The sequence below is a fragment of the Podarcis pityusensis genome (assembly GCF_964106645.2).
Source record: "Podarcis pityusensis genome assembly, chromosome: 11".
Lineage (NCBI taxonomy): Eukaryota > Metazoa > Chordata > Lepidosauria > Squamata > Lacertidae > Podarcis > Podarcis pityusensis.
Window position 1 is genome coordinate 31,769,912 of NC_138036.1, and position 24,529 is coordinate 31,794,440.

The 24,529-nt window shown below is 39.8% G+C and overlaps 1 protein-coding gene across 10 annotated transcripts in view; it reads left to right on the forward strand.

Moving 5' to 3' along the window:
• The window catches only part of XRCC4 (X-ray repair cross complementing 4), a 102,503-nt gene that overhangs the window by 57,401 nt on the left and 20,573 nt on the right, over positions 1–24,529 (forward strand). For 6 of the 10 annotated variants that reach the window (XM_080973037.1, XM_080973039.1, XM_080973034.1 and 3 more), the window contains one exon: positions 1,039–1,186. In XM_080973037.1, coding sequence (XP_080829163.1) covers positions 1,039–1,186 — 148 coding nt within the window. Of the gene's footprint in view, positions 1–1,038; positions 1,187–7,686; positions 7,873–8,639; positions 9,281–24,529 lie in introns of those variants that run through there. The other 4 variants (XR_013977197.1, XR_013977196.1, XR_013977198.1 and 1 more) reach the window with 4 other exon arrangements.

A 24,529-nucleotide genomic window follows, 5' to 3' on the forward strand; every position in this document is an offset into this window, starting at 1 on the left:
CCTAGCCCAAACACGAAAGGGCTAATTGTATCTAAGCCACTATTGATGGGTTTAGGAATATAGCCGTATCTATAGAATCACAGATTTGTAAAGTATTTGATAGTCAAGCTTCTAGATGTTTTGATAAAGTCGTATTCTTCATGCCCTGCACCAGCAAAAACAGATATTAGAGTATTTTTTTTGTAATCTCTTTGGGTGTCCAAACCAGCTATTCATTTTGTGTGTAATGTATAGGAATCCCAACACATTCAACCTAAATTTTATAAGAAAAACACAGCAGCAGCAACAAAATCTGAGGCAATACCCTTGTATTTATTTATTTTTACTTGTGATTAGAATGGCCTGTATAGGAATGCAACTACACAATCTGCCTTTAAAAGTTTTGTGTTATTAGTACTGTGTAAATACTGGGCCCATCCAGTGGTCCAATTCATGAAACAGTAATGGAGAAAAAAGCAAACCTGCTCTAAGATTTTCACCTAGGGAGGAATAAAAATGACATTATGCACTATGCAGCTGCTTTGCAAAACAAGACCGCCAAATCTGGAGAATGAATTTCCTGTCTTCTTCTCTTGCAAACTTTGATCTCTTCAAGTTTCGGCCTGTGCATTCTGAAATAAATTGCTGTAAGAAACAGTAGATCCAACCAAGAAGTTTAAGCAAGTGAATAGAGCTATCATTAACTGATTAATGCATTGTTTTATGATTTCAAAAATATAAAATCTTTCCAAATTCTTGAACTACCAAATACAAATGTATTTGTAGAATCATTGTAAAACCAGATTCACTTGGATTCCATTATCTGCATTTGGGAGATTATATCAGAATGTGGATATTTATTAATAGGTAGGAAACACCTGGATGCTATTATTAGTGGTGAAGAGTACTTCCTAGCACCTACTATGTTTGGGGTGTATGGAGTGGATTTATGTTTTGCCTGAAAAATTATGTGCTGAGCAGTGCAACTTGCAAAACAGTCATATAACATTTTCATAAATGATAATCTATTTTGTCATTTTCTACCTCTTCTCTCTTTAGTAGCTAAACCCAGAAGAGACTCATTACTTGGTAGCCCAGATATTATTGATGTTGCACCAAGTAGAAAGAGAAGGCAGCGGGCCCGAAATGTTCCAAGGGCAGAACCAAAAGTGGCGTTATACGAGTCCCAAACGGCAGCAAAGAAAAGGTAAGAATGGTTTAGTATTTATATCAATTGCCAAAGGTACCATTTGTAGCATATTGAATTTAGATTTAGACTGTGCTACAAATCCATGCATGTTTGCACCAAACTAAATTCCAGCATTTTCAATGGGGCTAACACACAGCTTTAAGGATAACATAGACTTTTAAGGATAATTTAGACCTGTGGTTCCCAACGTAGGGCGCATGCCCCACAGGGGGGAAGTTTGATTTTTAAGGGGGGCAATTTGAGAATGAGTTTTTAACAGTAATGGCCTTTTAGGCTTCCTCCACATTAATAGTTCACTTTTTGAATAATAAGAATTATATGTAACAGGGGGAGGGGGGTGTCAGGATTTTAGAGATACTTAGGTGAGGCAGGCCAAAAAAAGATTGGAAACCACTGATTTAGACTGAAATCTAATTACTAGGTCAAGCCATAAAAAATATATATTAATTTTTTGCGTTAAAGTAGTAATATCTCCGTAAAAATAGATATCTGCGTAAAAATAGATGGGTAATATCCAAGGCAACACGATGACCAAATACAATGAAACAGTATCAATATACACTCTTTATATAATATGAAATATATGAAATCACATAAACAGAAAACTTATGAATCTCTGAAGATCCCAAAATATATACTCTTAATGGATTCTCTTGAAAACATAAAACCAAAAAAAATAAGTCTTATAAGTCTCTGAAAGTCTTTGAAGACCATGCAAGTCTCTGAAAGAAGCAATATATCGGATTCTTATCTGGTGAAAACAGCCTTGGATATTACTGACTACTGTTTGCAACACGGGGGTTAAATTGTAAAAATAGATCGGGCCAGCACCCTGGTCTCAAAGTGGCCAAAAAGCAAGATGCGCACAAGCAAGACTCTTCCTTCCTGTGGTTTCCAGCAACTGGTATTCATAGGTGCCTCCTCTGACAGTGGAGGTAGAACCTAACCAGCATGACTAGTAGCCAGGTGTTTTGAGGTAATTTAATATTTTTCATGGGAATTTCTTTTTATCATGCTCCCTTCCCCCCAAGTCATATTTGTAGTTCCTGCATGTTGTGGTATTCTTTCCCTTGTGGCTTTCTTTCCCATGTAATTTACTTTCCTGTCATGCTACTGTAGTGTACTGTACTGTACATAGGCCTGGCTCTAGTAATTGTCCTTTTTAATGGCACAAATAAAGCAATGAGGAAACCGTAGTGTCCTCCAAAATAACAGGGAAAATAAACAAAAAGTTGTAATATTATTTATTTAATAGCACGTATTTGGTTCAAAGTTCTTAATAATCTGCAGTTCAAACAAAGCAGTGCACACTGCATGAAGAGATTTCAGTATGCTTATAATAGAAGCAGTTAAGTACGGTAAGTTGGTTGGCTGAAATCCCGTTTGCAGTCAGACTACTTAAAGCCCATTGAAGTCACTGGGATTCAAGCAGCCTAATGGTGCATAAGATTATTGCCTTAGGGTGCTGTCTTGGAAGATGGTTATGTTAATATCCCTGCTGTCTTATGAAAGCATTTCCAAATGATCTCTGGGGAACAGAAGCAGTGTGTATATCAGAGATTCTTGAGAGCGCTGACACTAGTATTGAAAACCGATCCTTCAGAATCTGTAGCAAATCAGTTCTGAAAATGTTATTCTACTATAATTTGCAGCATTCTGCAAATAATAAATTGTCTATGAAGAAGCAAGAACAAATCAACAAGAGACAATTTCCTAAGATTAGTTGGGATTTACTTTTACTATTTGTATTAGAGGTGCCACTTCCCAATGAAGATTGCTATGGATTGTTGCAAAAAGCTTTATTTGAGCAAGCGGCTCCCTTCCATGTACATCTGTTTTGTTTTACTCTTTACTCCACATTTAAGTTAGTGTCATTGGTGACTGTGTTATGACAGAATTTATAATAGTATAGCAGTAGCTTGGGATTTCATTGCATCATCATGCACATATGGCTCAGAAATAGTTCAAACATATCAAGTGATATCAAATTATTTCTTTCAGTATAAAAGGAAAGCCATAATACTGGAGGCAGAATACCGAGCAATAGGCTAAAATAGTCTTGAAGGTGCGTGAAAGCAGTGAATATTTTTGTGATCATAGCCCTAGCTATACCTCTTTATTAATAAAATAGGAGCCTTAGAATGGAGTGAGATTGGATTTTGAATGCTGACTCAAAGAATTTGACTCATTTTCAGTGCTAGTAAATACACATGATTAATTTATCCTATCTACAGGAAAGAGCTTTCAGCCTGTTTAAAGGGTCATGACTCATACCGCATCTGGATCTGAGAGGCAGTGTGGTCCAATGAATCGTTTGCTAGACTTGGACCTGGGAAATCTCGGTTCAAATCCCCTAGCTCAGGTCCAGACTTGTTGGGTGGCCCTGGGTAAGCTGCTTTCTGTGTCAATTCGCCCATCTGTAAAACTGAACATTAAAGGTTGACATTGCTCCGTAGTTGGGAGGATGAATAAATTTGTTAAAGAAGTCTTAAAATGAAAACTGTTTTAGAATATTATACAAGTATAATGCCCAAGTAGGCATTAATCTTATCACATGAAAGCAACCTAACTCTGCATGTGAGAATTTGGAAGATTCCCCCACCAACAGGGAAAGAAAGCTCAATCAAATATGCATTGAAGAAGTAACTGCTGACTGATCCATTCTTTATGTTCTTGTCTTTTTGCCCTTGCCATTTCCCCTTGATTTTTAGGGGAAACTGGCCTCTAAGAAGTGAAAATAAATAGGGGCAGAGGGGAGAATCAGCTAGCAGGTCTTCTTTCCCTTTCTTGCCTATTTAACCAGTCTTCTTTGCTTGTGTCAAAGGGAGCCTATAGAATTCTCAGCAGGCACAGCCAGTGCAGTGGTCTCACCTAAAAAGGTAAAGGTAAAGGGACCCCTGACCATTAGGTCCAGTCGTGGCCGACTCTGGGGTTGCGGCGCTCATCTTGCTTTATTGGCCGAGGGAGCCGGCGTACAGCTTCCGGGTCATGTGGCAAACCAGAGCAGCACACGGAAATGCCGTTTACCTTCCCGCCGGAGCGGTACCTATTTATCTACTTGCACTTTGACGTGCTTTCAAATTGCTAGGTTGGCAGGAGCAGGGACAGAGCAATGGGAGCTCACCCCGTCACAGGGATTTGAACTGCTGACCTTCTGATCGGCAAGTCCTAGGCTCTGTGGTTTAACCCACAGCGCCACCCGCGTCCCTTTGGTCTCACCTAGTGAGTGTTATATTTAGTGAGATGCAAACAGCACAGTATCTGCTTTGCATGTGGAAGATCCCAGTTTCAGTCCCCAGCATCTCCAAGTAGGGCCAGGAGAGATCCCTGTCTGAGCTCAGATGGTAGAGCATGAGACTCTTAATTTCAAATCATGGGTTCAAGCCCGATGTGGAGCAAAAGATTCCTTCATTGCCAGGGGTTGAACTAGATGACCCTCATGGCCCCTTACAACTCTAATGAAACCTTGGGGTCACTGCCAGTAAGTCTCTACAGTACTCAGCTAGATCGTATCAAGAACCTTCTTTCTCTCTCACCCCCATCACATCACCTTCTGCTAATTACGCTTGGAACGGAAGAAGCTGATTCAGAAACTCTCCTTGGTTAGAGGAAACCTGATGGATAAAAATTAGGGTTTTCCCTCCTTGTGGATGTGACATTGACCTTCTCTACCAAGAAGTTCTCAAGGGAAATTTAAGTGCAGTGCTGTGTGTACCTCCTCCTTTCAGCAGTCTATATTATCTCCTTGGGAAATGTCTCACTAAAGTTGCCTAGGATTTTCTTCAAAACGTTGTGTGGATGTAAACAGCTTTTCTTTTGATAACCCCCTGCCTCCTTAAAAGCATGGCAAGTCTGCAGTACATCATGAATTCCCTTGGGATTCTTTCTCTTCTTTTGCCTAATTTATTGCCTGTGGCTCACATTTTTAAACACTGAATTCAACCTTTGTTTAAAATGTGGTTTGCTACCATCAATGATTCAAGTAGCAACAGCTTGGGCTTATCTTGAATTTCAGCTTTCTCAGAGGGCCATGCAGATGTTGGTATTACTGTCTCACATGAAGCAATATTTTACTGGAAAGGTTTAACTCTGTGAAATTGGATGCCACTTAAAAAGGCATCAACCTTTTTCGTGGCCCAGCGAGGGTATGAAGTTTACACTACGGTCACTCTTTTTTTCCCTTTAAAAAACCCCCTATTTTCTTTCAAACCTGTATGTTAGCATGTCATTGCACTTTAGAAAGATTTAGTTATTGTAATTTAAAGGGTATTTTAGAACCTGCATAGTGTGCTTCTGTCGCAACTTAACACAGGTAACCATTGTTGGAGGAAACCTTTGCCTAAATGCCTAAAACAGTACTGCAAACAAGGGTTTGTTGTATTTATTTATTTACTTTATTAAGAGATTTTATGCTGTCCTTCACCAAAGAAAGATCACAAGGAGTTTTACCAAAATAAAGCAAGACACCATATTCATAAATAATGCAACTGGCAAATAATAACCCATCAACTTCTAAAAACCTGGTAGCAGGGGGTAGAGTTGGGTTTTACTAGGCATCTAAAGAAATATAAGTTGTGGGTGAGGCACATTTCAGTGGGGACGTCATTCTGCTTTAGGCCTCAAGTGTCATACAAATTTCTTGCAGGTGAATGAAATAGGTTTACTGAAATCAACTCAAATATTTATCCAGCCACACCTGTGTCATGTATGGTAATTGGGTAAAACTCAGTCCCACAAAATGAAAAAATGCAAGCTAAGCCAGTAAAAGTTACATCTGGGGTGGTAATTTGTACATTATAGACATTTCCCTGATTTATGCACGGTGCTATTAATTGGAAAATACAGCTTTGAATTTGCAAGCATTTGCACAGCAAAATTATCCAGTTTCAAGAGGACTGATTTTCACTCTTTTGTTCCCAAATTTGCACTGTAAAGATCCCACCATAAAATATGGAGGAAGGGAAGTTTTTCAGTTTCTTTTCAGCAGTTTCCTAGTCCAAAGAGCAGCTAACCTAATCCTTGACACACAATATAGTACCCATTTATTTTGTATGTAAGTAAAAGAAGCCTTGAATAATGACTACCATGGACAGTGAAAGGATCAGTTCACAAATGCAGCTTCTTACAGGGAATAGACATAATCTCTCCTTGGTCATTTGTTTACAATTACAAGAGTGAAATGTTAGTGACAATCTATTTGGTATCTGGATATAGGTGAAGTAGTTCACAGAAATCTACATGCAGCCCATTTCACACTAACCTTTTGATGTACAATTACAGGTAGATGTACAATTACAGAGAGAAAAGTTGCTGCTGTTTGTGTGTAGGCAGAACTGTCCATTTGTCCTGCAAACATTGGCTATCTCTACCCTACCATTATCCATTTCTGCAGCCTATAATAATGGAAGGAAGTAATAGATGGAACAAGGAAGAATATGCATTGTTCTCCTTGATCCCATGACACAAGTAATCCTAAGTAAAGCCCCCTAGCACAATTGCATTCAGTATATACCCATTTTTTGCTTTTGAAGCATTCAGGGCTTCTTTTTTAATGGAACTGCTTACATGAATAAGAATGATGAAATGTGGGGGAAATTGAATACATTTTTCTCAGCTGACTGCCGCTCTAAATCAGTTCTAATTTATATGAGGAAAATATGTGCTTTATTGTATTTCTGAATCTATGTTTTGGTGGGTCTGGCTTGCTTCCTTTGTCCTTACAAGTAGAATGTAAGTATTGCAGTAACTGTTTTCATTATGGTGAATTCCTCTGGTGTACATCATAGCACATTAGTTCATCCCTGCAGGGGCATTTCTGCCTAGCAAACCAAAGCACTCATTTTCTAATGATGCATTGGTCATGGGGTCACAGACAGAGCTACCAGGCACATCGCACTGAAGGATGCACAGGAGCTGCTTCTGTATATATTCTTCACAGAATTAGGTCTAGTCAACGCTGGGCAAGAAACTGGCTGGAGCAGGGAGAGTACTCAAGTATAGGGGGAAATGAAAGTTCAGTGCCAACATGGCAGCGTAAAAGAACAGGTTTTTCTTCCTGATACTGAAAGGAAGAATGGCATTCCCAACTGATGACATCTGCCCAGTTCTGTAGATAATGACCTTAATGAATGCCTGTGTGTCAAAGATTTGTCTTCTTCTTTGGAGACACTTCTGCATATTCTAAATGCTGAATATTTGAAAAGGTTGTACCCTTGTGTGGCAGTGGCCCAAAGGGCCACAGTAAATGTGATAATGTGTACCCCTGTAAATCCTTGAGTGTGCTTCTAATAGAGAAGTTATGGTAGCCTATGTGTTGTATTATCCCTACAGGTGTGCATTATCTTCACCCAGGGATGCAAATGGTCTTTGTAGTCAGCTCTGCTGGTCACATTTGTTTGCCATCACTGGGAATACACAACTTTTATATGTTGGGGAGGGGGGCTTCAGGGGAGATTGTGCAATGGAGATCGTGCAGGTGTCGGGTCCCCACTTTGCAGATGGATTGCATGGATCCAGGCCGCTGCTGATTAAAAAGGAGAAGGAAGAAGCAAGGCGGCAGATATCCAATTCCAGGTTCCCCTGCCTGCTGGATATTCCCTCTGCCAAAGGAGAAGAGAAAAGTGGACCCCTCAGTGTGGGAAAGACTTTAGAGGCCGAAGGTGGAGGTAAGAATAAAGCATAAGGTTGTTGTTGTTTAGTCGTTTAGTCATGTCCGACTCTTCGTGACCCCATGGACCAGAGCACGCCAGGCACTCCTGTCTTCCACTGCCTCCCGCAGTTTGGCCAGATTCATGTTTGTAGCTTCGAGAACACTGTCCAACCATCTCGTCCTCTGTCATCCCCTTCTTCTTGGGCCCTCAATCTTTCCCAACATCAGGGTCTTTTCCAGGGAGTCTTCTCTTCTCATGAGGTGGCCAAAGTATTGGAGCCTCAGCTTCATGATCTGTCCTTCCAGTGAGCACTCAGGGCTGATTTCCTTAAGAATGGATACGTTTGATCTTCTTGCAGTCCATGGGACTCTCAAGAGTCTCCAGCACCATAATTCAAAAGCATTAATTCTTCAGCGATCAGCCTTCTTTATGGTCCGCTCTCACTTCCATACATCACTACTGGGAAAACCATGGCTTTAACTATACGGACCTTTGCTGGCAAGGTGATGTCTCTGCTTTTTAAGATGCTGTCTAGGTTTGCCATCACCTTTCTCCCAAGGAGCAGGCGTCTTTTAATTTCGTGACTTCTGTCACCGTCTGCAGTGATCATGGAGCCCAAGAAAGTAAAATCTCTCACTGCCTCCATTTCTTCCCCTTCTATTTGCCAGGAGGTGATGGGCCCAGTGGCCATGATCTTCGTTTTTTTGATGTTGAGCTTCAGACCATATTTTGCGCTCTCCTCTTTCACCCTCATTAAAAGGTTCTTTAATTCCTCCTCACTTTCTGCCATCAAGCATAAGGTACAAATCCCTAAAGCCTACTGATGACACCCAAGGAAGATTGTGTAATCCACAGGGCCGTCTTAAGCATATCCAGCGCTGTGTTGCAAAGATCCCCCCAGCACCCCCCTTTCCCAGAGTTGTCAACCTTTTTGGGGGGATGGAACCCCAGAGTTGTTGCCTTTTTAAGGAAAGGTTCCCCAGAGTTGTCGACCTTTTGATCAATGTGGAAAATGAATCCGCCCACAAAAAAATCACTAAAAGTCAATGTATATCAAACATTTTCTCAATTGGAGCCACAGTTAGTTTGCTTTCATCTCATTAACACATACTGTATGCTTCAAATACCAATTAAGAGATTTTGCGTCCTATTGGTCAGATAATGTTGTCAACAGCAATAGAATTCACAACAACAACAATGTTTGCCCCTAGCACATTTCACAGCCTCAACTGCTACAGACTGTCACTGAAAACAATGCATACTTCCAGCCTGCGAAAAGTAGTGGAACTTGGCTATCAGACATTTTGAAAATGTGATGGGGCCACAATAAATGTGATAATGCGTACCTCTGTAAATCCTTGAGTATGCTTCTAATAGAGAAGCTATGGTAGCCTATTAATTTATTTAACTGATGATTTTGCAAGTTGCCCCCCCCCCCAAATTGGGGCAGAAATACAGCTAATATGTGAATCATAAATAACGTTGGACTCCGAACTCCTCATGTTTCTGAGTTTTACTGGCCTAAACTCAGGAGATAGGCTATTTTCTGGCTTACAACAGTCCTAGCAGCATAACACAAGGCACTGTTGGTGCTTTTCATGATATACTTTGGTAGGTTAATGCTTCAGAGGCAGGTTGACCAAGAGCCTACATTGCCATGTTCCTCTGTTCAGCCCTTGTGATGAAGATAGACATCATGGGAAAATATCAGACTAAGGCTACAGTCTTACGTACGCTTCCTAGGGAGTAAGTTCCACTGAGCATGGTGGGTCTTACTTCTGAGTAAACATGTGTAGGATTGATATCTGCAGTCCTGTGTGCACTTATGTAGGGGTATGTCTCATTGAACGCATTGGAACCAACTTCAAAATTAAATAGATGTACAGCAGTGGAGATTGGTCCATTATGGCAAATGCGGTACTGCCCCACCTGTCTTCTGCCTCTAGCCAGCCCCACCTGCCTGCCTGCTTACTTAGAGCCAGTCTAGGGGGTGGTACTTCCTCCTCCTGATTCTTGGTGTTGGACACTTGTGAAGCTCAGCAGAGACAAAACGGGAATTAGTTGGCTCTGCCTGTCATTGGCTCTGACTCTCATCTATGGTTGGCTTCCCTGACCTCTGCCCTACCAGTCCCAAGGGGAACCAGCCACCACTGACATACAAAGAAATGTACGTAAAGAATTGCACTGTAAAGCTTTCATATAGTAGTAACGTATTGTAAATGGGGAGGGGGTGATCTTCCATTTATGGTTTTAATTCCTCCCTATAGTGTGAGGCCACAGAGCTAGACCTGTACTGTCGTTTCTCTCTGTCTGGCTGCACCTAACTCGTGAGTGTTCTCTTGTCACTGTGTAATTTGGGTTTTTCTGTTTAATGTGCAGCATAGCATGCTTTCAATTACAGAAACCAGCTATAGGACGTGAGTTTTGGGTAAACCTTTCATGTCGTTTTTATTAAATATGATGTGATGGCTCTCGGATACTCATTATGTTTCACATCAGTAGCATCAGATAATTTTCATACCGCAAACCTTTGATCACACTGTGGAAGTACTAAATGCATCGGACAGAATTTATTTTTCTGGTAAATTGCATTGCCACCAGCAATACAGCAGCTAACTATTTTCAATTATGTAAAATGGAACTCTGATTTAGAAAATCTTTATTGCAAAACTAGTACAAAAAATAATAATAAATTAGTTTGATACTCAACAAAGCCGCAAATTCCAAAAATTTTGGCAGAGGTGTTAAAATATGCCAGAACTAAACACAAAGAGATCGACAGCATCATTGTCTTCTTCTCCCCCATCCCAAGTGACCATGGCCGTACCCCGCCCCCCACCACATCCATATCTTGGGAACAGCCTCTCAGAGGAATTTGCATAGCAGAGAGTGGATGACCAGGTGGAATCCCAGTCCCAGTTCAGACAGCTGCGCCCGGAGGATACCATGCCGCTTGGTATCAAGCTACTGAAAGATCAAGTACCAGTGTCACACTTCCCCATCTCTTTCACAACAAAGGGTGGCCAAGGTAGTTTCTGTGCCAACGCCTGGTTAAGGAGCCTAATGTAGTAAGAAAAAAATCTGTTGACTGCCAGAACACTCAAAGAACATCAAGCAAACTTATCTCTTTAGTGAAATTCATTAAAGCAAGGAAAATGAAAAAAGTAGATCTTTAAGTAGTAGTAGTAGTAATAATAATAATAATAATAATTTATTTATATCCCACCTATCTGGCTGGGTTTCCCCAGCCACTCCAGGCATCTTCCAACAAAACATTAAAAATACAATAAAACAAATGTATTTTTCCTCATCTGGGAGGAGTGTAGGTTAAACTTCTTCAACCTCTGTGTTGTATTCTCTGACAAACATGTTTGGGACTATAACACACATCAGTGTGGCCATTTTGGTAGCTCACAATTTTCTAAGTCATGGATACCATTCGGCAAGGCACATGTAACACATTGGCCGTACGTTATTAGAAAGCCACTTGAGTGTAACAGAGATATTCTATTCATATGTTTAAAAATATAGTTCAGAGTTTCTGTTTGTAAAAACTGGCACAGTTTCTAATTTCAAAATGTATTAAAAGGCTGCTAAGATCATGGCCACTGGGCCCATCACCTCCTGGCAAATAGAAGGGGAAGAAATGGAGGCAGTGAGAGATTTTACTTTCTTGGGCTCCATGATCACTGCAGATGGTGACAGCAGTCACGAAATTAAAAGACGCCTGCTCCTTGGGAGAAAGGCGATGGCAAACCTAGACAACATCTTAAAAAGCAGAGACATCACCTTGCCAACAAAGGTCCGTATAGTAAAAGCCATGGTTTTCCCAGTAGTGATGTATGGAAGTGAGAGCTGGACCATAAAGAAGGCTGATCGCCGAAGAATTGATGCTTTTGAATTATGGTGCTGGAGGAGACTCTTGAGAGTCCCATGGACTGCAAGAAGATCAAACGTATCCATTCTTAAGGAAATCAGCCCTGAGTGCTCACTGGAAGGACAGATCGTGAAGCTGAGGCTCCAATACTTTGGCCACCTCATGAGAAGAGAAGACTCCCTGGAGAAGACCCTGATGTTGGGAAAGATGGAGGGCACAAGGAGAAGGGGACGACAGAGAATGAGATGGTTGGATGGTGTTCTTGAAGCTACCAGCATGAGTTTGGCCAAACTGAGGGAGGCAGTGGAGGACAGAAGTGCCTGGCGTGCTCTGGTCCATGGGGTCACGAAGAGTTGGACACGACTAAACGACTAAACAACAACAAACTATTCATAAGTAAATGATTCTGTCAATCTAATGTATATAAAGTAATCTCACAGGTGTAAGTATCTCATGGTTCTTTAATGTAAAGCATTAGGGCCATAAAACAATATACGGCAACAGAGACTGAATGGTGCAGAAATATTCAGACTAGAGTTCTCTGAAATACTGAATTTGGATCCTATCATGAAAAAAAAGAATGCTTCCTTCAGGCCCATGTGTTTTATTCTCTGGCAAACAGATCAGGCCCATATGAATTTGAGTAGATTTCTCTCTGGAGAAAGTCTGTCATTGTTATTGCTCCTCACACGGGTAGGCTCACAAGGGTTACAATAAGGCTGTTCACCTGCTTAATTGACTAGAGGTAATGTGCTGTGAAATTACAGAGCTGTGAATGAGTTAACATGAAAGAAACTGAGCTACAACATCTGAGCCAGTTCCAGAGGTCCAAAATGAATGCTGTGTTAGCTGTGAAATATTTGCCATCCCAGTAGAAATGTATTCCTTTTGAAGGAGGGTCACCCTTCTTGAAGATTAGAACCCAGCATTTTTTGTTTGAAAGCTGTTAAACAAAAAGGCCTGGAAATAAAATATTTGATTCACGTAGAAACCGGTATAATAATTTGTGGCGGTGGTGGTAATAAATTATATACCTATTAGCTAGTCACTCACTTAGAGAATTTGGGGGGAAATAATTAATCTCACATTAAAGGTGAAGTTACCTAATTTGCACTTTCTGAAATAAAATGCAAGCCAAAACACAGCCATCCAAAATTCACACTTCACTGAATGAAGCAATGCAGTCTGCTAGGTTGGAACCAGCCTTTCCATGAGCAAAGGAGGCTTTCCACAAGTGGGAAGGCACCTTTAGATAGATATAATTCAATTTTAAGAGGCTAGGATTCACCATGTTTTAAGAAATTCAAATTTTAATTTAACCCAGGTAATTTAAAAAAAGAAAAAAACTTACTGTTTTAAATTTTATAAACCCCTTTCCCCATTTTTCTTATGGTTTCTATGCTGGGTATGGGTGTTAGACTACTTTTCACAGGGTAAATGAGGCAAATGCATTACTGATGTAGTTCTCAATCATATTTAGATCCACCTCTCTTAACTGTTTTACTAAATAAAAGGTGGAGATATATCACCGTATAAGTAGAGTTGCACTTACAGTGATCATCAGATTGTCCCATATACAATTTGGCAAGGTCTGGAGAGACAGGAAACCTATGGCAATCCCTTTGATCTGCTAGTGCAATTTCTAATTGAAAGAAAGAAAAATGTTTATTAATTACAATTGATGCCAATCAAACAATGAATTACATAGGAGACGTTGAAATATCAGCTGTATGACTCAGGTGACTTCTAAAGCACTTGAAGCTCCCTGCTGGGCTATTGGCAAAAAAATAATGCAACATCAAATCATGTTATTAAAATACCTGTGTTATCAATATTTTGAATCTGTCTCAGTCAGTTAGTGAAGGCAGTTCACAGTAAATACTCTTATTTCTTCTATTAATCCATCTGTGATCCTAATCTCCCTTTCTTTCTTTTTGTTAAATGTCCCTTGGCAAGTCAAGAAAGTGGGTAGGTGTGGGTTCTGCCCTGGCTGCAGACCATGTCAAGTTATAGATGTGAGAATTTAGAGATCCCTGGTATCTAAATGTAGCAAGGTTTCCAGAACGTCTAAGCACAAAACCAGACAAAAATGTCACAGGAGTGTCCACGTTTAATTTTTGGCAAGCTGTTATGACACTGCATTTTTTCTAGTTGCTGCTGAATTTGGCATTCTGCTAAGCAGATGACCTGTATTGTTGAATACTTCCATTGCCTCATGTTTTCTGCTTCCAACTTGAGTGAATGAATTAAAATGGGAGGATAAGGTCTGTATTGTTACTTATGCAGAAAGCTGGGTTAACTCTTTTCTGGCTTCCCATGTTTTTATGGAAAGCATCTGAAACTATAGTCACATGAGACATAACAAATTAAGAAGTGGTCCTATACCTTTCAGGCTATAACTGTAGGCTACCCGTTTATGAATAAGCATAAACTTATGGGTAGCAAAAGTCACCAATATTTGAAATGGAACTCTAACAAAAAGAAGTTTTAAAAACAGGTGACACTGTGCCATTTAAACAAGCAATGTTTTGTTCTTTCCCAAACAGCAGTTTTCTTTCCATTACTTCAGCAAAAACATTTAGGCATGTTTAATCTTAGGAAACCTTTCGCAGTGCCTCAAGTACCTGTTTCACTGCTTTGAATAAAGTACTAGGGTTTAAATTTTGCAGAAGTAAATCTCACAGACTCACGGTGAAAAGACTGAAGCATACAAATTATTCTTATTGTCTAGTTTTTTAAAACATGGGGTGAGGAACCTAGAGCCCCCCAGATGTTGTTGAACTCCAGCCCCAGCCAGCAGTCAGGAACAATGAGAGCTGTTGCTGGGGTATGTGTGTCCCATTTTTAAAAGGATATTGTCTTAGCTGAGTGTCTTAGGTGTGCTTGTTTTTTTCAAAAATAATAATTTTTGTTGTGAAAAGATTGGTTCTCGCTAGAAGTTGCCAGATCAAAATTTCTGTGGTATAGGGATACTTATGGAATGATGATGCTCTGTAGCAAAGCACAGCCATTTGATACATAGGTCTAAAATGTTTCCATACACTAAGATCAACTTCAGAGGCTGTTTTCTCGGTATCGCTTATATCTCATTCTCTGAGGTTGAGGGCAGAAGGCCTTTTCATTTCCAAGAGCTTTGGAAGATCCTACTCTTGAGAGACTTTACTACACTAGGTGGATACTTCAGGCTTTATATTCTTGGGGTTTTTCTTGGGCTTTTCAATATAATTTAAACTGTTTTTACCCTCAGTGGGCTTGGGAATTTTTTCTGTATCTGTTGTTGTTTTTTATGTCATATGATTTGGAAGCAATAGCACTGAAGAGCAGGGTATGCATTTTTTAACAGGAGTAAAGTTGTGTCAATGAGTCAGATGTTTGTTTTATCTGTCCTGAATCTTCTAACATTCAGCTTCATGTCTACGAGTTCTAGTGTTATGAGAGAGCCAGAAAAACTTTCCTTTATCCACTTTCTCCATGCCATGCATAATTTTATAGTTTTATTTCATGTCACCTCTTAAATGAATTATTACATAAAATTTACACATATTTTAGGGCACACTTGTATCCACTTGTACCTTCAGAAAGTAACATTGGAAATCCATAAGTTTCAAAGTTAGCTCTTTGAAGCAAACAAACAATACCAAAAGGAAAACCTTGAGAAATCAAAAGTGCAGTTGATACCACAAATCAACAAGAGTTGCTGAGTTGATTCAATACGATATAGTTAAACGGCTAAGGTCTGACTTACTGTATGCCCAGGTTTTAGAACTGACCCTTGATAGTTCTTTTGTTTTGTTTTTTGTTTCCATTTCCCCCTATTTGTTGGTTTGGTGATCATGGAAGCAAATATGATACAGTGCTGAATACCATCTCCTGAAGCAGTCTCAGGAATGTGTGGGACACACTATTTGTGTTACATTCTGAGCCACAGATCTGAGATAGGAGCACTGTTTCCCTAGGTTGGGCTAGAATATTTTGGCTGCTACCATACTTTTAATTGTCTAATTGTGGCGGAAGTCATTGAAGTGGCCATCTCTAATCTTTACCCTAACTACTGACCCACCTAGGAATGTGGCTTTGATAAGATTCTCCCAAGTGCTGCAATGACCTATAAAATCAGCAAAGTGAAAGCCAGGCAATAAATGAAACAAAGAATGGACTTTATTTCTTTTTTTGTACAGCCAAGGCATTGTTGTTTGGACAACTGAGTAAAAGAAGATCATGACATGGAAGCAATCAATAGTTCTCTGATAACAGACCATTTCCTTTCTACCGGATTTAGCATTGTCCTTACTTTTGTGCTGCTATTCAAACATTCACAATGACAGTCCAATAAAGAGTTTGGTCTATAGGAAACACCCCTTTTCCAGGTGAACAGTTTGTATCTATGTGTGAGGCAAAAGTTAGTAATTCAGTTTCCCCCTGTGGCTTGACAAATGTTACGAAGTTATCTCTTGTAGAAGGCATTATTTAATGTTGCACAAATCTTATTTTTATTTTAGTTAAAGTTTTGAATAGGAAGGGCGTTTTGAATGGACATGTTTTCCAAAATCATTAGTTCTTTAATAACATATGATTTTAATTTCTTAGATTTCTTTCTGAACGCCAACATTTCTTATTAGATTCCCTTTCTATAAATTGGCATAGTTTTTGTGTTGTACTCAATGAACAGTTTCTTCCTTTTTTCAGTTCTGCACTGCAAAAATGAAATTAGCATTGTGCAGTTGAACTCATGACTTGAGTTTTACATTGAAAATGAAAAAGGTAGCCTCACAATAAATATTTATTGATGAGTGGCTATGTATGTTTTAACAGCAGTAGCAATAATACAGTAGTAAGAAATTAATGTTTTTTAAAAATACAATTTCAAATGTTAAATAATTTTTTTAAAAGTTTCACTTGGTTTTGACTTTTTTGGTAGACTTGAATTTTAAGTTATTTCATTTTTATCATGAAACTGAAACCAAGCCAACTCTCCTGATAAAATGGCCTCATAAAGTTGCAATCCTGTACCTACTAACCTGAGAGTAAGCCCCATTGAACTCAGTGGGACTTACCTCTGAGTAGGCATACATAGGATTGCACTGCTAATGTCTGTATCGTCATGTTACATGCATCCTATAGCTCAAGTCCATGCGTTACTTTGCTGAAAATTGAAGAGCAGCATGGCAGTAGCAGTTTGCTGCCATGCAGTGAATTAAATTGCTGTCAGGTTTTATATTTCTTGAGTGTTAAAATGGATAGCTCATTATTGCCTGTTGAATGAGAGAGATGAAAAGTAAAGGGAAGAAAGTAGTTTTTCCAGAATAATTTAATCCCATATGCAGCCCTCTCCAATAACAGAAAATTAATCAAGCAGTGTAAGCCCTAACTGTAATAATATCCCCCGTGCCCTACTTTTAACAGTCTGCATTGGTAGCCGGAATGACAACTAGGACATTTGAAAGCAAAATATTAAGCCATGTATTGCCATTGCTGAATTTATGAACATTTGGCAATTCCTTGGGGCTTTGTGCAGTTGAATTCTGGTAGAGGGCGGAGGTGCATTCGTATTCCTTCAGCCTTCTTTCCAACGATTCTGGAACATTGAGATTGATTCCCCAGATTTATAAACATTACTTGCCATAGAAGCAATTTTGTTGTCAAAATTAATAGGAGCCAAAACTGGAGCGGCTATGACTTACACAGAACACCTGGCACATGGGAGTGACGCCGAGATCCAGCTCTTAATTCCTAGTTAATAAAGTCCTGCATGTTTCAGGGAGAGGTTTTGTGGGAGAGGATATTCATTCATTCCAGTGCTCAGTTCTAAATGACTTATCTCAGCTTTCAACTGTGAAGACCGTGGACTAGTTTGTCTGAATTAGTTTCCTGTCTTAGCCACTGCAATTATCAAATGTAAGCCCCTACGTGCTGGCTAGGGCTTCAGTGTGTGCTCTCCATACCCCCCCCCCCCGCCACATCTATAACTGTATATCATTTCTGGGACCTTTGTGAAGGACTGCCCAGATTTCTGTAAACTGTGAACCAGAATTAAGAGAGGGTGGGGGAGTATGGGAGAAAGTGTGGAGACTGAGACAAGTCTACCAAAATGTAAAGCCAGATAAGTTACAGAAGGTAGGAAGCAGAAGCGGCCCCCACACTCTACTCAGATAAATTGTCCAGTTAGAGAAAATCTGGGGGTGAAGGTGAAAGTGCAACAAAATGGCACTTAAAGGGAAAGCTGCAACTGGCTTAGGGTACCAGCCCCCTGTACTGTACTTAGGAACGTAGGAATCTGCCTTATATTGGGTCAGACCATTGGCCTGACTCACCTAGCTCCATCTAGTTCAGTATTGCCTATATTGACTGGTAGTAGCTCTCCAGAATTTTAGCCTCCCAGGCCTAACTTGAGATACCAGGGATTGAACCTGGGATCTTCTGTAAACAAAGCATAAGCTCTGCCCCTGAGCTATGGCTCTTTCCCTTCATCATCATCATTTTTAATTTGTATACCGTGTTTCTATCTTACAATACTCAAGGCGGTTTACGAGCTGAAGAAACAAAAAATGTACATCTTATAATCTAGTGCAATACAAAAATGTGATAATAAAACATAACTTTAAAATAGGCAACCTCCATCAAAAAAGTAACATTCAACAATCATTAGGTAAAGGTAAAGGGACCCCTGACCATTACGTCCAGTTGTGGCCGACTCTGGGGTTGTGGCGCTCATCTCGCTTTATTGGCCGAGGGAGCCAGCGTACAGCTTCCGGGTCATGTGGCCAGCATGACTAAGCCGCTTCTGGCGAACCAGAGCAGCGCACGGAAACGCCGCTAACCTTCCTGCCAGAGCGGTACCTATTTATCTACTTGCACTTTGACGTGTTTTCGAACTGCTAGGTTGGCAGGAGCAGGGACCGAGCAACGGGAGCTCACCCCGTCACGGGGATTCGAACCGCCGACCTTCTGATTGGCAAGTCCTAGGCTCTGCGGTTTAACCCACAGCGCCACCCGCGTCCCTTTCAACAATCATTAGAATATTATAAAATAATAATATCAACATATAAAAGTTAAACAGAAATCCACTCAACAGTTACAATAATATCTAAATTATAATCAATAAAACAACAGCAAGCCACAGTACATAATACAATACACATTGAGAAGCAGAGGGTAGAGCAGGGCAGGTGGAAGGAGGCTTTGCCTGATGGAGTCTCTTCCCTCACAGTTCTTCCTCCAGGAACAGCTCCCTTATGAGGACTCCTAGGGCCGGAGGGTGGGGGAAGGAGGGAGACCAAGAAGGCAACTTCTTTATTAAACTTGTCATTTTTTTTAAATTTACAGCAGTGTTAAAGAGGGAAGCAGTGGAAGCTTGCCCCCCTCAAACCCCTAAAACACAGGCAGGTGAAGGGTGCTAAAAAACAGATTCTAATAGTGTAGATAGAAATCCATGCTATTGCAAACAAAAATGTGCATTAGTGATAGAGGTTAAGATTTTCTAGACACATAGAGGGATGATAAAAGTAACACACTGAGGTTCATTCTGTTTTGAATGTTTATTCTTTAGAAAAAAAGTAGACTTAGCACACTTAGCATGGTACAGATCAAATAACAGACTAAGGAGAAAATACTGTTAATGTTAATGCTCTGACAAGAGGTATATTTGTCCTTCAGAATTTTTATTTGCTGTGGTATTATCAGCAGGCTTTTGTACAATTTCATTGGGGGATCTTATTATTTCCTTAAGTCATAGCAAGGTCATCCATTACACAAACACACACACATATTGTCTCTCTCATACCAATTATGATACAACGGTCAGCCTGGGGAAATATAGCTTGCTAGTCTAAAGCAATGAAATGGAAGAGCCCAGTATCTCTTTAAAATGTTTATACCAGGATACAAATGAATGGGTCAGAGTAGGAGAATAGTCTGATACGTTTTGACTAAACCCTTCGAGTATGGCTAATATGATAACTTGGGAAAGATGCAAGATAAAAATAAAAGAAGCTAGCAAAAGTGATCCATCCTGTGCATCTATATTTTCCTATATTTAGCTCAGAAAGAAGGATTTCAAGGGATATAGAGAACAAGGCAAATAACTAGCTTAAAAATGGGTACTGGAAATGTCATAGAGCCTTTACTGAAGATTTTCAAAATACATTAATTTACATGGCATTAGGAAATGTGTGGTTTGTACATTTATTCCATGCACTAAGTGTAAAAACAATTGTAGATGTGCTGCTTTAACTTGTAAAAGCCAATCATTTAAACTGACCACTAAAGCAGATTGACTTGATGCAATAATTTTGGAATAATCGTTCTTGAAAACAAATGGTATGGTTAAGAGAAGGCCATGATGGGAAAGCAAGTTCACTGAGTAGCTCAGGACAATTGGCTCCTTTTATGGTCTTGTGTATGTTGTTCCCTATATTTGGAATAACCTCCTGCAGCTGAAACAACCTTTCTCTACCCTTACAAATCCTACTCAAACATCACTACTTTTGAAAAACCCTTCACTGGACCACTGTAGCATCAGATGGTTTGCAATTTCTCTTGCCAGTTCATCATTGCCTGCTTTGATTCAGAATGGTGTCAGTGATTTGGAGTATAGAGCAAAGAGGAGGAACCTGTGCCTCTCCAACTCCCATCAGCCCAAGCCAGCATGGCAAGTGGTCAGGGATGCCATCATCCACTTCATGTCCTTTTTTTCAGCCCCACCACTTCCACGGAGCTGTCACAATTACCTACTACTAGAAGTCATGTTAGCTTAAGTTTCTTTCAATGTATGTGTTCGGGCTTGAAAAGGAAGCTTGTCAATGAATGTCTGAAATATAAAACTTGCAAATCTATGAAAAGTAGAATTAAAATAATAAAATATTTAATATTTATTTGCTATGAACTGTAAAATATTCTGCACGAGTTTATATTGCTGGATTTTCTTATCTAGGTTTTTTTTTACCCTCTCTGCAGAAATGCTAGCTGCTAAATATGTATTTCAAGTGTAAACAATATGTTTGTGTTTCAACAGGATAAATCTTTAAAAGGACAGACATTAGAATTTATAGCATTACTTTGCATTAAATTGCCACTCTATGAGATTAATATGCTACTTTAATTACAGAAAATGAAAAGTTCTTAAAATTCCACAGTAAGGACAGTTTCTTTAGTTTTTATGACCATCTTCATTGTGGCAGAAATGACATGGATTTAGTAAGTGCTTTTAGGAATCTCCATGTGGAAAATACTGCAGTTGCCATGACAGAATCAAACAATACAGTGCATTTTAATGACATCCTCTGCATAAAATGTAGTATCTCAGTAAAGCGTAAAACCATAAATGTCACATTTTCCCTTCACAAACAATTGGGAATCAATAAATCTTTACTGAAAATGAAACACAGCACCCTTAGTGGTGAAAGAAAAGTGCGGCATAATAACAATACAGCAGCATAAAACTATTATATGGCTAACATATTTCTGGCAGTGGGTATTTCCCACTGGGCTTTTAAAGTAATATCTCCCTCTCTGCCCCCCTCCTCGATTTTGTTTACAATGTTTTAGAACTGATGGCATGCATTAAGCATGTTTTAATCCCCCACTTTCTAACATAGACAGAAGCCACCAGATAAAATGTTAAGGCCTCTGTTTTGAATACATTGCCCATTTTGGGTAAGAGGTCATTCATAAAGCATTCCTGTTTGATTGGTATTTTTTTGTAGAAAACTGAGCTTATTTGGTGATGAGCTAGTACAGGAGTTGAGAACCTCAGGCCCAGGTCTGGATTCCTGGGCTACACAGCAGTGTGTGTGTGTGTGTGTGTGGTGTAGTTTGATATAAAAGTAAAGTAATAAGGTCAGTGTTGTTACACTTAACTTCATACTAGTGCTGTTACACCTGCTGTACACATATTTTTGATGTGTCAAGAACAAATAATTGCACCTTAGCATTTATAGTTATGTATTGATATATGCTTTTGTGAATATAAACTAGGTATTATCCAGGGCCCTGAAAACCAAGTCTGGCTATTAAAAAATTGTGTGAGAAGTCTACCCATACTATGTTGGTTATTTTATTTTTTATTTTTTGTAGCTATGGTTCCAGGGCAGGTTAAAAAAATATTGCCATTAAAATAAGTACAATCTACTTTAAAATTGGAAATTAAAATCTCAAAAGCAGGTATCAGAATAGCAAAACAAGCAGAGACCAGTCCACAGCAATGCCGGAGGAGAGAAGGCATATCCTCAACCAAAGGCCTGTTTAAAGAGATGCATCTTGAACAATCATCAAAAAGCATACAGTGATGACACAAGACACACCTCAGGAGAGTGCATTCCACAATCTGGAGGGCCATCACAAGAAAGCCCCTCTCACATGCCACCAGCCCGTAAACTACAGATAGCTGGCAGCGCTACCAATCTTTTAATGACGGTTCCACACATTATACAACAGCAGACCTGTTATACAGTAGGAGCCATAGCCTATCCAACTGCTGGGAAATGGTTTGCAAACATTTTGTTTTAAGGGGAAATGTAAAGCATCTCATGTACTCACTAGAAATGTGAGAATCATCCAATAAGCGCGGCTGCAGTCGGCTATCAGGTTCAGACAGGCTATTGCGTACTGGGGGCAGCTGCCTGCTTGAGTCTTCCACACTCTATCCCTCATTTTATTAGATGCCCTATATACTCCCAACCTGCTGCATTGTATTGATAAGCTTGGCTCGTATCACTTGTGAGTTCACCATTTGTTTAGCATCCAATTTGCAGAACCAGAATTACTGTGGATCCCCAACATCCTCTGGGCAATCTAAATGTTGAGATGAATTTATTTCAGTTAAAATGAAGTAGATGGTGTGCTGGATTCACAGCATTCATTCCCAGTTTTAGGATTCTCTTCTCTTTTTTAAAACCAAATGGAAACATTTTGGCTAACCTAGGCAGCCTTGCTCGTTTCACATCTAATTGAAAAGAAAACATCTGAAGGGCTGCTAGCTAAGAAAAGAAAAATGATAACACAGGAGATTCTGATCGCATAATTTTCTATTTTATATCTTGCTTAGCTCTCAAATAGGAATCAGTGGCTTCTGACCCCTCAGAATCACTATGCCATTCTGGTATTTCATTGGAAAACATAAGTAGCCAGACTCACTATGAAGGGGGTATTGGCAGAGCTAGGAGGCTTCCACAAGCATCTGATTTTGGATGTCATGAAAGTAGCAATTTAATTTGTTGTTCTATTTTTACTGCCAGGAGGAAGCAGTTGTGAGATATTATGTCTTGGTTATTGTTCTCCTTAACTGGGAAGTGTAGGGAGAAGGTGCCATTTACTTTCCACTTCCATCATCAAAAAGTCTTAGGCCAGCCATGGGAAGGAGATAGCCCAATTTACTCCTCCCTACCTTGCCTTCCCCACCTTCCCATCTTGTCCCTTCCAGACTTCTCCACCTCCAGTATCCCTTCTATGTAAGCCATGGGTGGGGCACCTATGGCCCTCCAGATGTTGTTGGGCTGCAAACTCCCATCAGCCCCAACCAGAGGAACCCTCCAGAGGGCCGGGGGACCCTCCGGAACAGCATGGAAGGTGTCACAGGGAGGGATGTGCCTTGTGTCCTCTTATGATGCCTCAACTGGATCTGACGCTGTTCTGCAAGGAGGATGGCAGCATTGGATCTCACCCTGTGTTTTGAAGCCAGAAAGACATGTCATCAGCCAGTGAGCTAAACATGTGCTTACACCATGTCGATTCATCAGAGCGTTGGGAGGAAAAAAATGTAATGGGAAGAAACACTGTTCTGTAATGAACAGCATCTCCTAATAACTTTTCAGCACATCTAGCTGTAAACAGCATTGCTGCTTCAGGATGTATGGCAGCGTGCCGAAAATGAAAGTGCTTTTTTTTTTTTTTAATGTGTAACAGCAAAATTTAGAAATCTATCCAAGTTTGCTAAGGTCATCTGCATGAGATGCCTACCACACACTAACCATGATCCTTGACTGGATGCTGTGCCAGCACAGAAATCACTCAAATCATCTATGGTACACAAAGTCCAGGGTGATTCTTGGACATCTCTCTTTTGTACTGGTTTAGTGGGTGGAACAGAAAAAGACCAGGAGTAACTTGGGATGCTTTTGCCTCCAGCACAAGAGACTGGGAGTTGCTATGGGCTTGTTACATTTCCTCCTTAGCAGCTGGTGACCTCACAAATGTTCCTACCTTGTTCTTTCATGCCTTATGTATAAGATAAAAAGGTTTATAAGTGCAGCTATTTACTGAAGTCTGCTGATGTCATTTTTTGAACAGATTGTTTCAATGCACAAACAATGAACCAAGTGTTGTATAATGGTGAATTAATGTTCAGTTTTTGGCTCTCGTCTCCCTGTAAAGCCTGTTAATTTCAAATAATTTGTGTGTGTTTTTACTTGTACTAAAGGGTAGAAAGTGCTGAAGTGGGGGGAGAATCATTATTAGATTTTGGCCCCTTCCCATTTATACCGACTGAATGGTAACAATTTTGAAAGTATTTCAATATGTTCTTTGATATTCAAATTGATCTTTACATCATATGTTATTAGAGACACTGCTGCCACTTCTGTACTTAAAGGTTTATTAGCACGTTGGAACTCATTTTCCAAAATGTATTATTATTGGCTGTGAAAAACCTCTTTGTATTAGGTTCTAGCACATGCCATATTTGACTGAGGAGCAAATCTTTCTTGAAAGAATGCTGATGGGGGAGAAATTAGGCAATTAAAATGAATAGAGCTGTAAAACAATCCAGTCTCACATACGCGTTCCCTTGCTTTTTGTTTCTGTAGCTTAAAAGGGGGATAA